Genomic DNA, 15,786 nt, shown 5'->3' with positions numbered 1-15,786 from the left:
GCTCAGAAAACCTTCCCTTCTTCCCATTTGATTCAAGGATTAGATCTGATTAAAGATTTGAGCTGGACAACCTCTGCCGACAGCCTTGCAATCTCCTTTTTTCCCCAAGAAGTCTTGTCAAATTTACATAAAGCTGATGGCATTTTGGCTTCTGATTCTCCCACATTTCATGGGCTCGAAAAGGATGGGTTACAGCACATTTGAAAAAAACACTTTAGTCATAGAACTAGGAAGTCATTTGTTGACTGATGTATTGTTACCAGCAACTGTTGCTTCAGTGAATGGCATTGATAGCTTTAAAATAACATTCTCCTATTGTCATTGGCTTGTACCTATCTACAAACACTTCTACACTCTACACATCTTGTCTCAAAGGTCATGTTACTACTTAATAAAATTATTACTGTTCAACAACAAGACAAAGACATGTTTTTCTTTTTCCCTTTGGTGGAAGTGTATTGTGTAAGTGTGTATGTAAACATAGTTTTGACAGCAGGTCCCAAATGAAGAGAACCATGTGCCACACAAGCAAAGAAAGAATACAACCAAACGCCTTATGCTCTCATAGTCCACATCTAGGACAGGTCGGCAGCAATAGAAAACAAGTAATACATCTTTTTGTTTTGCGTAGTCATGAAAATATCTGTTTTATACAAAAATTAAATACAGTTACAGTATGTTACAACTTTTTTTTTCCCATACAGGTGAGCTCAAGCATGACTACAAAGCCTCTGAAAAAGAAAATAAAAAAGTACTAGATTGGTACTAGTCAAGGGGCTTGATAATAATACATGTGCAGCATTTGGCAAAACAACAGACATCCTTCAGCAAAGTAAAATCACCAGAGTCACCAAAGCACAGGGAGGACAAAGTGGGGGCAAAGGGAAGAGTAAGGGAAAGAAGGGAAGAAGAGGGTGAAAAGTAAGGAAGGAGGCAGTGAGGCAAGATATTTTAAGATGTCCCCGTCCACATTATTTTTTAATAACTTCAGATGATACTTAGAAATCGTGTGTCTAGTTTTGTACAGTTTGCTCTCAGAATGTGGGTAGCTCTATCCGTGTCTCCAGTCTGCCTTTAATGAAGTATCAGCCAATGACAATCACACAGTGAGGGCTCCAACTGCTTCCTCTGTGACATTATAAGACAGCAGTGACTTCACCAAGCCTTTCATAAATCCGTCTAGCATTCACTGATAGCAGATCAGTGCACAACCTGTTGCACTTGTAACACTGTCGCCCACAACTGTGGCCTTGGATATACAAAAGAGTTGCTTATATTGTATGCTGAGCACATTGGCTATCCTTTGTCCTTCATGTCCTTAAAGTTGACAGTTAAGTCTCAACATATGTGGTCTTAGGGTTTTGGTTGAGGATGGGAGGCCATTCAGGTCTCTCAGCAAAGGGAAACAATCAATAGTGGGAGCACTACGAGGGTAAGAGTGAGCTGGCGGCTGATGGGGGGATGATGGAAGGAGGCCTGTCCAGATAACTGGTCATCACACTCCCCGGGGCCCTGGCAGTGAGCTCTCTCGCACAGGACGCCCGTGAAGCCGGGGGAACAATGGCATCGCTGATGGTGGTGGCACGTGCCACCGTTCTGACAGCGCAGCATAGCGTTGTCACACACCCGAGCTGTGGAGACAAAGCAAAAAGGGCAGGGGGGACAGGAAGGGGTGATTAATAGATCATGCAGTAATAGGGCGGCAGCGAACATCAACAGGCAAGTTCACAGGCCACAAGCTGCCTCTTCATGTCCTGTCTGCATCGCTCTGTTTCCTTAGAGCACAGTTGACACATTAGGGAGGACAAAGCCAAGGACTTTTGTGTAGGAGTGCGCAGAGGATGAGGAGACAGATAATCAGGGCACATACTGTATGACCATTAGAATGAAGCCTAAAGCCCGTGAAAACCCTTTCCATAAATGATTTTTTGTGACAAAATAACACAGACAGGCATTTTGTGGATTTATGGATATTGTAAGGAGCACCAAAGGTACTTTAGAGCAAATAATCCTGGCAAAACAAAAGAGCAAACAAACCATGGCAGTGATGACATGAAATGAATGATTAGTGAATCAAGGGATGCCAGATTATTGTGAAAAAGCCCCTCTGTGCAGGACAGGAGAATAACATTGTGCTTCCCTCTGGCACAATGACAGAAGAAAGAGGAGAAGACATGGGATGAAAATCTGGCTTCACCTACAACACCACTACCTTTAAGATGCAAATAAACATTTCCAGGTAATTCACGAATTGCTGTTATTTTCTTCTTTGACCTTACAACAAATAATACAACCCTCGTAAAAGAAAAGGACCTAATATCCACAACTGTGTGGCACTGTGTGGTTTTAGTGGCCACCAAATATTCTTTGTTTTGATATAGATAGACTGATTAGGACTACATAAGCTAATATTCACATTTCCAGACAAAAACTCACGACTCAATTATCCCAGGAAGCCCCTCTGCTGGCAGAGGTGAAATCCTGGAAGAGGTAATATTTGCCAAGAGATTTCAGTGTAATTGGATATCTCTCCTTGCATAAATAGTAATCACATTTTTGGTTTTCAGTAATGTCTCTTATGCATCAGAATAAACTCAACAAATAATCATTGCGCCTGCCAAAAGTGATTAAAAAGGCATTGGTCTTGCATTTAACTTAATAATATTCCCATTCCCTTCATACAGACACCACTGTTTTTATGAGGCTTAAATGGAAAATCCACCTGTGAATATATATATGGTTTTATATGTTGTTAATATGACGTGTGTATTTACAGTGTAAATCACTCTTGGTGAGATTTGGTGTGACAGCCTTCTTGTGTTTAACTGTTTATGTATTTATAGAAAGACTGATAATGATAGCAGTATAGGAGCAAATATGGCAGTTCTTCCAGTCAGTCAAACTCCTTAGTTAAAATGCCGCATGTCTTTGGGCTGCGTTGCATGATAGATTTCTCCCTTTATGATTGTTGAACAGTGGTGCAAAATAATGAGTCTGGCAAGAAGCCACTGCTCTTTGATTCAGAGGCACCAAAAACCTGACATTTTGATGTTTTAGATAATTTTTTTCAACTATGAAGTTTCTATGAATTTGATGCTGAATAAAATTGGCCAGATATCTAGCATGCCAAATATCTGGAGGAGTCGGCCGACTCGACATCCACATCCAGCCAATGAGAACAGGCAGCTTGCAGAGCAGGCAGCTACTTTTTATCTGCAAAACACTTTTTACTCACCTCCAGCTCTCTCTGGAGCTCAGACAATCCCTGCTACCTGCATGTGCTAATCCATTCTTTCACCCAAATTCTTTGTCTTTATAATTGCTATCTTTACAGACAACAGCTGTTTTGTGTGTAGTGTGGCGACATTTCCCATTTCACGTGTGTTTTCTTGAAAAAACGCAGTTTGGAGACCAGCATGGGGTGACAGAGCCGCTGTCAGCTCGTGTAGCGTGTGAGCCACTGTCTAATATCAGTCACGTTGTGTAAACACTACAACCACTTCAAGACTCCCGTCACAAGACGGCAAGTTGTGTAGTCTGAACAGCACATTGATCTGCCAACACTGAAAGTCGTGTAATCTGCACGAGCCTTTAGCAGCACACAAGTGTTGTCAAATTAGGCTTTGTCACATTTAGAGGGTAACCTCTGACCCTGAGCTGTAACGGACTGTGATGTTTATTTTAAAAGAGGCCTCCAATATGTAGATGCCTATCACGTTTCTAAAATTGTAATTGGTTAAGGGGTGGGCCTAACAGGCAGAGCAGATAGGAGTTATGGGTCAGCCTGCTTTCAGTGTGTTTTTCTCTGGAGGTAACTTAGCGACAAGCTGCAGAAGACAGAAAGTGTAATTCAATTCATATACAGTGGGTCAGTAGCCTGGCTAGTTTATAATAAGTTTGTCACACTGCTACACAGTTTTGTGTCGTGTACTGTGTGTAAGAGCTACACTAGTAGCAGATAGCAACAGCAAGCTAACGTCAGACAAACACTGCCCCACTAACAGTGCCATGCGTGACCTGATAAGCACCTCTGGCTTTGAGAGAGACCATCCTGTTACTGTTTTCATCTTCATCTTTCTGAGAGGATTGCAAAACATGAGAATAGCGGGAGTGACCTGGACGACTCTGTGAAACTAGGCTTAACGTTACTTTAAAGGGTAACCCTCACAGCCCAACACGGGCGATCCATTGAGCTGCATAACAAACAGGTGGAGGAAAGCAGCTAGGAGCTATGTGACAGTTGGATCGTAACATTTATTAAACTCTGTGGAAAATGTTAAACAACACTGCAGGGCTCCAACCAACTCTGAAAAACTTCAGTCATCCAGATGTTTGCCCAGAGGATAAACCACCATGCCGCCTTTCTCCTCATGTGAGCCCTCAGCTGTGGTAAGTGAAATCATCTTTTATCATCCTGACTTTGTGCGGCTGCTACGTGCATGGGACAAATTGTTGTGCTGAATCGATTGATACTAGGCTATGGATTGGGGTTGTTGTCATGATGTTGTTGTCATATAGCCGCTTTCATGCTGCTTTATTATCCAACATTATTATGCAAATATCCTGGCTTGTTGCGTTGTATGAAAGGTATGGAGCCGGGTAGGGGATATATCTTGGTGGACATTCTTTCCGTTTTAATTGCAGAATCTCTGTGGAAAGTGGTTATAGAAAGGGTGTGAATCTCTAAAACGTAGTCTGTGTGCCTTGTTGTTGACCTCAGTTGTGTTGAGCTCACTGCTGTTTGCTTATAGCCCTGTAGTCTCATTTGTTCTGAGCTTGGTTTTGTCGGCTTAAATATTGCATTCTAATATTGCATTGGATTTTTATGGAACTCAAAATGTTAACTGAACTGGTTTTAGTCTATGGACATTAGACAATTAGTAACATTAACTATAAAATAAGAAACAAAAGTATATCGGTCTGTGATTCCATAACTCATATTTTAACGTAGTTTTCAACTAGTCTATATACTGCATAATAGAATTCCTGAAATTCAGTTATGGCTTTTTGTTTTAGTGTGTCACCCCAGGTTTTTCAGTGGCCCCATCTGGCCACCCCTAGGAAAATTTTCTGGGGGCGCCACTGGTTGGATTACAATTACTATGTTACTTTGTGAGTATTAGAGGCTGGCATCAGTCATTACTGATAAAGTCAACTCCTCTCATTCCCTTTAAAAGCACTGTCCTCCCTGCTTTGGTCACTGACGGTTTATGTACTGAATGTTTTGTTAAAAATACGCACACAGTTTTGTGTACATATTTTGAAACTACTTTAAATGGCTATAATGAATATTCACTATAACTATATAAGTTTTGCTTTTGTGAGTAGCACAAAGGGAACTCCAAACATCGTCTCATTATACAACCCTGTTGCAAAATGACAAATAAATGTACCTTTAATTTTGTACCTTGTCAGATGGAAAGAAACACAATTCCAAATAAATGGTGCTTGTGTTGGTTGGACTGTTTACTAACAAGTTCACCAACTTCAAATCTTATAATACGTCAAGGTTTTGTTCATAGTTTGTTTCTACTGGCCGCCCAAAAATCAGTGTTTGCTGGTTTAATTTTACTTTAATTGAAATGTTTATAATCAAGCCTAACCCTAAACCAAACCTGCCTGCAAAACACTGTGTGTAATCTAGCCCAGCCCAACTATGTCTCAGGCCCAGACAGTGTTGGTCCAAGTCTGACAGGATCAAGACCTCTTGTCAGTCCACTCATGCCCAACAAAATGAAGACATTACTAGAGCAATAGTGTCTGTACTTGAACTCTGCATGCATGAAAATGGACTCCTGAATCACAGAGTGCTGCTGCACTGTCCTCAGTGGTTTCAAACAGTAATGGCCCTCTGGTTACATCCCAATCAGTCATGTCAAAGCAGCTTTCACATTTTATAGCTAATGGAAAACACATGCTCTGTGTGTTTTGGTCTAGTCTCCATTGTCTAGTCTACCCATTAACTTTGTTGCCTATTGCTGAAGGATAATCTGTGCGTCCTACAGCAGACCCTCAGGACCATTGTCTTACTAAAAGCATCTTTAGCCCAATTAGTTTGCTTATCCAGAAGCTTAAGCCTGTGGTGTCTTTGTGGAGCCACAGGGCCCTGCTGCCATGACAAAATAAAGTGTAAAATAATTCAATTATTCTGTGTCACTCAGGAAAAAGCTCACATAGTTACTGGGTATGTGTGAAATAATAGAAACGTTGTAGTTTTGTCTATTAAGCTGTCAGTGACACTTTGTGTTAACACAACACAGGGAGGTCAATTTGTGATTTAGGGGTATTTTACTTAACACAGTATGGTGTCTAATAAGTTGCATTTGTGCATGCATAGTAATCATCATTTAAACTTTTTTAATTTTTTAAATGTGACTATAATCTCACATGAAATAGCCAAAACTGTACCTGGAAACAGAACTAATGTTTAAAAGGCCACTTCAGAGATTTTGTAATTGCACTTAAAATTAGGAGACAAAATCAAAGCAGCAGAGCCTGAAAAATCATTAGGTTTAGTCTCAAGCAGACTTCGAAATACAGAGAAGAAGTTAATGGTGCCACTGCTTTTTTTCTTTAACCATTTATATTTTCCTGTATTTAGGTTTATGAAATAAATACTAGGATTACAGTAAAGCATTTGTCAATGTGCATTTTTATTTGTGCATAACAAGCATCCATGCGTGGGAACAAATGTTCGTAATTCTCATAGGATCCTACGGGGTCCTATACCACTTAATGGCTTCACCGCCCCCTTACCATGACGTCACAATGGGGTATAATCGCCAAAGACTATTCACATTTTTACATATTCAGTGAACACATGTTAGCAAATGATTTGTTCACTCAGATGAATCCCCTCCTGATTAAACTGTTTCACAGACTGAGTAATACTCTCTGTGACGAGTACACTGAACTTGTGTGACGTTTCCCTTTAATAATAGATAATAAAATACAATATCATGCTTTTTGAATGATTTTCTACATACAACTATATTTTACATAGGGGAGTCGACAAATTTGCCCTGTGTGACATCACTCAGTCTTGGACTTGTGCTGGCAGCAAGTGAGAAGACAGCCATTCGAATCCTGGCTAGGCACCAGTGTACTCTCTTTGAAACATATGTGCACCTAACACCTCTGTCAGATGTGTGATATTTTAGCAGTATAACTGTTATGACAGATCCATCCATGGGTCTTGGTGTCGCACGAAGCAACATGGAGAAAATTCATCAACAGTAACAGCAACAGTACAACAGAGATAGATAGGAAAGACAAACAGTATTGCTGCTTGTGGGATTGGAAGCATGATGCAATTGAAAGATTTCTTAAATTGTAATTTTGTCTTGTCATACTGTATAACATTCTACAACACACTACTAATATAAAAATATTCTCAAATATTAGACATATTGTTACTTCTATTGTGACTTTTTTAGAGGATCTGGCAGTCTGTTTATGTCAAACATACTTGGACACTGTTGTCGGACACTGTGCGACTAAAGTCTCTGAGATACAGCAAAACACAGCATGATATCAGGTTAAAAGTCACAAATCGATGCTCTGGACTGTAGCTCCTGTCACTCCTTTTTGTAGAAGATCTAGATCTTATGTGGTATAAATATGTTCTATGGATTACCCAACCTTTTAAAATGCATCAAATATTAACAGACCTGATATTACATAAGTTTGAAGCCTGAAAGGGAGTAATAGTATTTAAGATCCCCTTTTTTACAAGAAAGACCCCGGAGAGACATCAGCACCTCCATTTAATTACCTACAGGGGAAAAAGCTTATTCATAGTGATTAATTTAATAGTTTTGAAATGCCTTTATAACTATAGAATCACCAGTGCAATTAACTATAACTGGAGACAGTTTTCAGATACAGGATCTGCTAATTATATTCTCTGAGACAGAATAGTGTTGCTTCAATTACATTGGATCAATATCTTTTGCCATGATGTCAGGGTAAGGTGAAACCAGCGTTCAGCTATGTCTCCTGTCATCATATTAACATTAGTTGAGACTCGAGGCTCTGAAGTTCAGTATGTACTGCAGGCTGCACAGTACCACTTGACAGTGGCAGGAATAAAAAATACTGCATCTGAAGACAGAAAGTACCAGATTGTCCTTTTACTCAAGTACAAGTCCTGTGTTATTAAATGCTCACAGCTGGAATTGGAATTGGAAAGTTACATTAAAGGAATAAATCAATTGATTTTAACCTTCTTTGGATAACTATAACCTGGATGACTGAGAACATTCACAGACATTAACTGAATAGTTTTCAAATGTTTGGAAATATTTTCTTTCTTGCTGAAAGTTAGACGAGAACATTGGTACCACAATCATATATACTAAGTTACAGCTAGCAGAAGGAAGAATTAAGCTCACTAATTAACATTGGATTGTGTTGGTTTAATCTGTAGACAAGGAAATGTTAAAACTGACAAGTTGTGGTTTTATGGGGAGTTACTTGGTGTAACATATTCTTGGAAAACAGTAGCCAGATGCAGTGACTTTCTATGGGGTTTTACAGCATGTAATAAGATACACTGTGTAAGCTTTAGAGGTTCTGGTATGCATATTTCTGAACAGGGTCAGGCTAACTGTTCCCAGTATTAATTAATGCTAAGCTAAGCTAGGCATGAAAGCAAACAAATTCTTACTTTAAAATATAGCTACTTTTTAAGATAATTTAAAAAATACTTACAGAATATCCATTATTGTCCATGCTGCTTTACTGTAAATATTATGTATTAACACAAGAAGCAATGCATATAGTCATTAGTTTTATTTCATGGTTTCAAATTCAAGATGTCACAAAGGTATTTCTGTTTTGCCCTTCCCACCAATAACATTTTCAATTTAACCATGTTTAGGTTAGATTTAAACAGGAGCAGCCTTTTGTAAAGGCAGTCTCCCCTACACAGGGACGTTGACAGAAGGTCCGGCTACATAATGATATTCATGTTTTTTGGCCAGGATAACTTTTATATGATAGTAGGGCTGGACAATAAAACAATAACAATAATTATTGCGATATAATTTATTTTCAATAACAATATATTAAATGTTCAATAAAAATTCTATAAATGTTGAAAAACTTGAATCATACATGAATAATAATTTTTTATGGAGATATTTATTTTGCTGAGGGAAAAAGGACTGAAAAAAGCATTTACTTAATTTTACTCATGCATTTGTTGACAAAAATTTGATCATAATTGTTTTGAATGTTCTACCTCAAATTTGTGAAGTGATCCACTGTTTGGCATCAAGTGTTGCCCATAAAGAAGAGTTTAAACCACAGTTAACTATCTGGTTTCTTCAAATTTCACTGAGGAGCAAAAATCTGCCTTTAAACTCGAAAGAACTAATAATTTGATATTTATCATGATAATTATCGATATCGAAAGATGAAACTTTTTAGCGCACTTTTTAACATTTTTGGCCATACAGTCCAGCCTTATCTAATAGTTATTAACAAAAATTGTTTTACACTACAGCAGACAGTTAACTTGAACACCAACATACTGTATGTCAAAGCAGCCACAGCAGCTACACAGTCAGCCAGAGGAACTAATGCATGAGAACTGAAGGAGATGAAGAGAGAGAGACAGCGCCTGGACAAGTGTGACCCGCGACCAGTTCATCACAGGTTATAATAATGCAGCGCAGTCAGGATACAGACATTTCATAGAGGAGACGACAAGGATTTGTCTGTCTGTCACTTTTAAGAGACTGCAGTCTACAGTGGCGTTTGGACACTGCACCACAGAACTGTAGAGGCTTCATTGTCAAAGTACATTTTATATCATATCAACACATCTGTCCATATTCGCACGTTTCCTCTCTGAATACAAATAAGTCAGGGCCCTTTGGAGGAGGGGCCTGTTTCAGTTGACACCGGAGAAACATAGCTAAGCCCTCCTCTGGATTTAAGAGTGTTCTAATTCAGCCATGGTACTAAACCTGAAACAGATCCAAACAGTCCATTAATTGTAGTTTATCAACCCTCCTACACAAAGTAATCTCAGTCCCGGCTGTTCTCAACTGTAACACCACAATGGTGGAACAAGTTACAACATGCCATCAGAGCAAGGGTGTTCCTCTCTTCACAAACTTCAAAAAGCTCTTCATCTCTCTCTCTCTTCTGAGAACCCTTCCTCTTCTGACAACTCTAACCTCTAAAATGCACTTCCTGTACTATTCTTCTTCTATTCCAATCAATTGTATTGATTTCACTATTTTGTTAACTCTTACTTCTTTCCTTAGGTATTTACCCCATTGAGGCTGTACGTGCTAATAGCTCTTACTAGTGTTTATTACTGTTCTTACTAGTATATGTTGTCACTTGTAGATCTCTTACTGTATTGATGGTTTATTGATGCTTGTATGTTGTTCCTCAAACGTTGGGCGCTTTGGTTAAAAGCTTCTGCCAAATGAGAAAATGTAAATATAAATGTACCAGAAAATGCAACTACTTTGATAACTGATTTTAAAGTAAAATCTTCAAACAAAAACTCAAAACGTTCTCTGCCTCCAGCTCCACAAAATAAGGATTTGACATTTAACAATGTCACCTTTGATATTTTGACATGTTTGATATGCCAAACTATTGATAGATTAACCAATATGATTTGTAGATGAATTAATAGTGCAAAAAATCATCAATCGCAGCTTGTTTGTTTCAAAGATACAGCTGATGGAGCATACAATGTTTCTTCTCCTTTTAAAGGATTTTGCCTGTGAAAACGCTGACATGTACTACTGATATTAGGTGTTTAGAAGTGCTTACTAAAGTGCAGCCAACACAGTGCAACTACAAGTAAAACTAGACATGATGTTGACACTTTATATGGAAATGATGCAGATTACACAGGAGCAGAACTGGTCGTAATCTACTCCAGTGCAGTAACTGGTTTCTTTTCACCTCTGACTGCAGCAAACACTGGATTATTTTCCTAGGTGCATTTTGTTCCCAGCTTTGTGAGTCCAGAAAAAAGAAGGAGATGCCCTCCTTTAATCGTGGAAATCCTGAATGTCTTCTATTTTTTTTTTTTTTTTTTTAATCTTCTGGCTGTGAGAGCAGTGGTGCAGATGCAAGTACATAGGATATCTGGGCTTGAGGATTAGCTGGAGATAGCTGGAGATCAATCTACATAAACCCCCCTGGAGCCTCCTCTCTCCTTCGCTCTCCTTCTCCTCTTTCCTTTTTTCCCTTGTGAACATGGCAGAAAGGGTGCATCCCCAGAGAGCATTCTGGGTATTTAAAAAGAGGGCATGATCAAAGGGGTTAGGAGGCTGGGGACTCTGATCATGAGGCAAGTGGTCCATTCCCTACAGTGTTCTTACAACAAAAGGCCTGCCTTGTAAAGACCAGCATGTGTTTGTGTGCATGCAGGATGAAAGAATCTGGGCTTTGGGCAAGCAACCTACTGCGTAATGCTATTTGCATATTTTACGTGACACTTTAAAAAAAGAATTGCCACTTAGTAAGCAATCAAATCTTTCTATGTATTGTTAATGTCATGCTGAAGTTACAAAAGCCTATAAGCCTACCTTGGTTACGATTTGCAACACCAAGAGATGAAGCATTTGCTCGATCTGTGTAAAAATGGGAAAGGTTATATGTTACACTGAGTTATCATATAATTCATGCTGTTATGTAGTTAAAGCACAGGGACAGCATGCATAGATTTTGTTTTATTTTCTTCAATAATCTGTTTGTTACCTAGGCTGATTTGCCTCAGAATTATTGGAAAATGTCTGCCATGTGTTTGGAGTAGTAAATGGACTAATGTAGAATAGTGTGCATGCAGCTTAAATGACTGAATCTTCCACAAGACAAAGGCAGAGACATGTACATACAGTATATGTTAGCTGCCCTTGTTATCCAGTATGAGGAGTCACCTTCAGGCATCAACATGCGTAGAGATGCATGGTGGGAACCACGCCTTCATAAAAAATGCAAAAATGCAAATATCTGTCTGTGCACTAAGAGCAAATATTCTAGTGTGGTAGGGAGAAAATGATTCTCAGCAGTGCCTGCTGATACATTGGCCCAAACATGCAGGTCTCCTACAGTATTTTGTGAACTAGAAAGTAATTTAATCTTAAGCTATACTAGTGTTTTTGGTCAAGTTCTAGGTCTACTTTTTAAGAGTTTTAAGGTATTTTGTGCTTTAAAACAATGGATGCCTGGAGGGTAGGTCACCCTTAAGGCAACCATTGTTTTCCATTGGTCAGTTTTCATTAATTTCTGTACAATATAAAAAAACCTCTTGTGTGTAATTCAACACAAAGTTTATAAATGATCCATGGTCATTACATTTCTAAAGTATGACACAGGACAGCATGGTTTGCAAAACTGAATATGAACTGGCTACAACAAGAAAGATCAAGTAAAGTCCTTTAAAATGTTTTTTAAACATTTTGTCAATGGAATGAGAAAATCCCATTTGCTTCAAATGGGATGTTTAATATTAATTTCAAGATTTTTGAGACTGTCACTATTAAAACTGCTTCGGAGAAAAGTCAAGTTTTCTCACATTATGCATTAGTTCGATTCATAAAAGCAGGATATTAAGATTTAAGTCTACATTAATGCCTTCTAAGGATGGATTTTGGAAAATATACTGGTGAATGATAATGGTAATGCACAGCACAATGTCTCACACCAACATCATCAGTCAAACAAGAGTTAGTCATCACTGAGGGAGGAAGCCATTAGTCAGCATGCCAATTTAAAAAGCTTGATCAACTTACGCACTGGTCCATGATTACTGGGAATACCTGCAGAAAGAACAAAGAAACGCATGTCATTTTACTAAAGTCACGAAACTGCAAGGCAAAACATTTTGGTTTGTGTTGTGCCTTGAATAATTCAAAGCCCACCAACACTTCTCCAATTGGTCCACTGTGTCCACTGATTAACAGCATCCACTGCACTGCAGAAAACCTGACCACTGTGCGGTCCAACACCCATCATCTTCTGATGATAATAACAGGTCTGCCAGGGATGAAATGTCAACAGAATCAAAATTTGAATACAAAAAAATGTTTCATTACCGTTTTCATTTACGTTTCAACTGTTTGTTGTCCTCATTTGCTACTGGCTTGTCTTAAAAGGTAGATACCGGTCATTTTTCTGTGTCATCTTTGAATCAACAAATCTCTGAATCAAACCAGTCAAACACCATTGGCAAATAATTCAATCCAATCAAAGAAACTGAAGAATAACAAAAACACTTTCAAGCTTTTACCTATGATTGTCAAAAATTCTGACACACATTGTGTTGTACCACAAGGAAAAACATCATGCTTTTTGAAGCACTGCGAGCTGGAGTTGAGTTTGGCAACCCTGATGCAGCCTTTGTCTAAAACATATGTATTATGTGTGGCTATGGATTCACCATCTTTGTGTTACTTTAATGTAATCAGCAGGTAAATCCTACCCCACAATTAGGGCAAATTTTGTTCCTTTTTTCAAGCTTTATCACTTTGTCCTTCTGTGACTATGTTTTGGTGGGGTTTTCATATAGCTTGCACCCCATTCATCACTTCATTACCAGTTTGGGGCTGTCACAACAACCGTTGCACAACACTGCAGCAGCAGTAAAAGCACAGATTTTAAGCTCCAATTTGCCAAAAAAGCAAGCAAGCTGTGATTCCTTACTAATAGTTGTTCTTTTAGAGAAATGGAGGGCAAACAATATTGCCCTTTAAAGCCAAAACACATTCTACAGTCTGATCAAACTCTCAGCGCTGGCCCCTCTTAACCTGTGAACCTGCTTTGGAACACAAGATGAGTTGACGCTCCCTGTAAAGTGGACTGTCAACATAATTCTCGAAGTGATTCCTCTTCTGCTCTGCCGGCAACTTACAGATTTTTACCTCCTTTTTTTAGGGAAGCCTTGGATTTGAATCACTCTCAGTCATTCTCTGCTGCTGACTGCTATGGCCCATAGCAATGCCAGGCTCCGTTTTTAGCTCTAATTTATTATCTGAAGGCTCACGTATGTTCATATATCTGCATGTGCAGGGATTAGAATATGTAATAGACCTACCTGTGAGATAAATGACTTCTATGATTAAAGAGGAAGACCTGATGACAGATGAAAGCTATTAAACCATAATTACATTTTGCACGTTCAGCATATTTGTCTTGGTATGAGAGCTGTATGTTTAATATCCTCATAGGAAATATGAGCTTCATATAATGAATAAAGGCATGTTGAGGGACCTGGGCCTCACTTATGCGAGAAATAGGAATAATTCAAGACAAAAGTGTGTTCATTCAACACCTGGGGGACCAATATTTTTACGTCACTTCCATGTGCTACATTATTGCATTTTATGCCATTGCCAAACAAGTGTTAATATTGCTTTTGATATGGCTAGACCTTGTTTTCATCAGTTCAGTGCAGATGCGGCCAAGTGTTGGATTTTTTAATAACGGCCTGTCAATCTGACAGTGAGCACCACAGTGCAGGGAGACTCATAACACAGAAGAGTTTCAGGGGTAAATCCAGCAATATCTCCTTAGAGTTCACAAACGTTCCCATAAACAAACTCAACACATGCATGGCATGCATGCACACGCGCACACACACACACACACACACACACATCATTTTGTGCAGATACATGCATACACAATCACAGTTTTATAAGACACGTGGTCATACAAATGACTATGTGATCCTCCAATTCATCATCAACAAGTAGCCCAAAGACGAGCAAGAAAAAGCACCGTTACAGCTCAAACTCAGCGGATCAATAGCAATATAATATCTCTGTACAAATCTAATCAGAGCACCATGTCCGAGAATTCAAGTCAGACAATCAAACTGAGCATCTGAAAAACCTGCTGTCAATCCCAGCAGACTGCTGCCATGAAAATATCTGACTGTAAGGCTGAATCAGTGTGAACGGAGGACCAGAGGGCTAGATCTTCCACCATCTGGCCTCGCCTGGCCGTCCACCACCACATCCCTGAGTGGCTCTATTAGATTTATTGAGGCAATGAGCCCCCTGCCTCAGGCATGGGATTTGATAAATGTGACTCAACTCCTATCCAAGATTATAATGGGGATAATGCAAAAGAGCACCTTCTGCCTCAGAGATACCATGTGAACAGGCAGAAAAATAACCAGCATTAGTTCGCACTTGTCATGGAGCTGAGGTAGGAATAATACATTCAATGTTAATGGACTGGAAGGACTGCTATTTATGTTTACTTAATACTGAATGAATGAAACATAACTTGATATGTCAATTATTAAGTCCCTACTAAAGAAGCAGGCATGAAGTGGATCTCTAAATAACAAAATTGGTAATTTGTCGCCACTGCCTTACGAAATGACCCATATAACTAAATATTTCTCAGGGTTGTCAGGGTTTTCTGAATCTGCTTCATAAACGTACATAGACGAGAGGAAATAACAGAAAGAACTGGAGTTTCTGTGGAGTTCTGTGTTCATTCAGAGGATATTCAGCATCCAACTGACACAATCGGTGCATCTGTTGCTAGCAATAGCTATAACATAACATAGTCTGTACAGTTAGTAAAATGTGTTGTGGTCCGGCAGTATCTCTCTCTCATCCCTTGTATTTTCCTGCCATTTCCCCTCCTTCCTGTGTTTCCTGACAGTTTCCCAGTTTGTTTCTCTGTCTGGGTGTGGCACTCCGTTCCTGCTCCGGCTGCCAGTCACCTTCTGCACACCTGTTACGCATCCACTAATCAAGACATTGCATTCTACCTACCCCGGCTCTTCACCTC

General features: G+C 39.2%; 1 protein-coding gene across 4 annotated transcripts in view; it reads right to left on the bottom strand.

The window, feature by feature from the left end:
• Window positions 1–449: 449 nt before the first annotated feature.
• Window positions 450–15,786, bottom strand: part of LOC123973153 (netrin-G1-like) — a 71,313-nt gene continuing 55,976 nt past the window's right edge. For 2 of the 4 annotated variants that reach the window (XM_046053053.1, XM_046053056.1), the window contains 3 exons: window positions 12,771–12,797; window positions 11,565–11,609; window positions 450–1,631 (listed from right to left, as the gene is read on the bottom strand). In XM_046053053.1, coding sequence (XP_045909009.1) covers window positions 1,393–1,631; window positions 11,565–11,609; window positions 12,771–12,797 — 311 coding nt within the window. In that variant the 3' untranslated portion in view covers window positions 450–1,392. Of the gene's footprint in view, window positions 1,632–8,712; window positions 8,743–11,564; window positions 11,610–12,770; window positions 12,798–15,786 lie in introns of all 4 variants that reach the window. The other 2 variants (XM_046053055.1, XM_046053054.1) reach the window with 2 other exon arrangements.

Source organism: Micropterus dolomieu, linkage group LG06 (genome assembly GCF_021292245.1).
Source record: "Micropterus dolomieu isolate WLL.071019.BEF.003 ecotype Adirondacks linkage group LG06, ASM2129224v1, whole genome shotgun sequence".
In the NCBI taxonomy this organism is placed as follows: domain Eukaryota; kingdom Metazoa; phylum Chordata; class Actinopteri; order Centrarchiformes; family Centrarchidae; genus Micropterus; species Micropterus dolomieu.
This window is presented reverse-complemented; position numbering and strand designations above follow the sequence as displayed.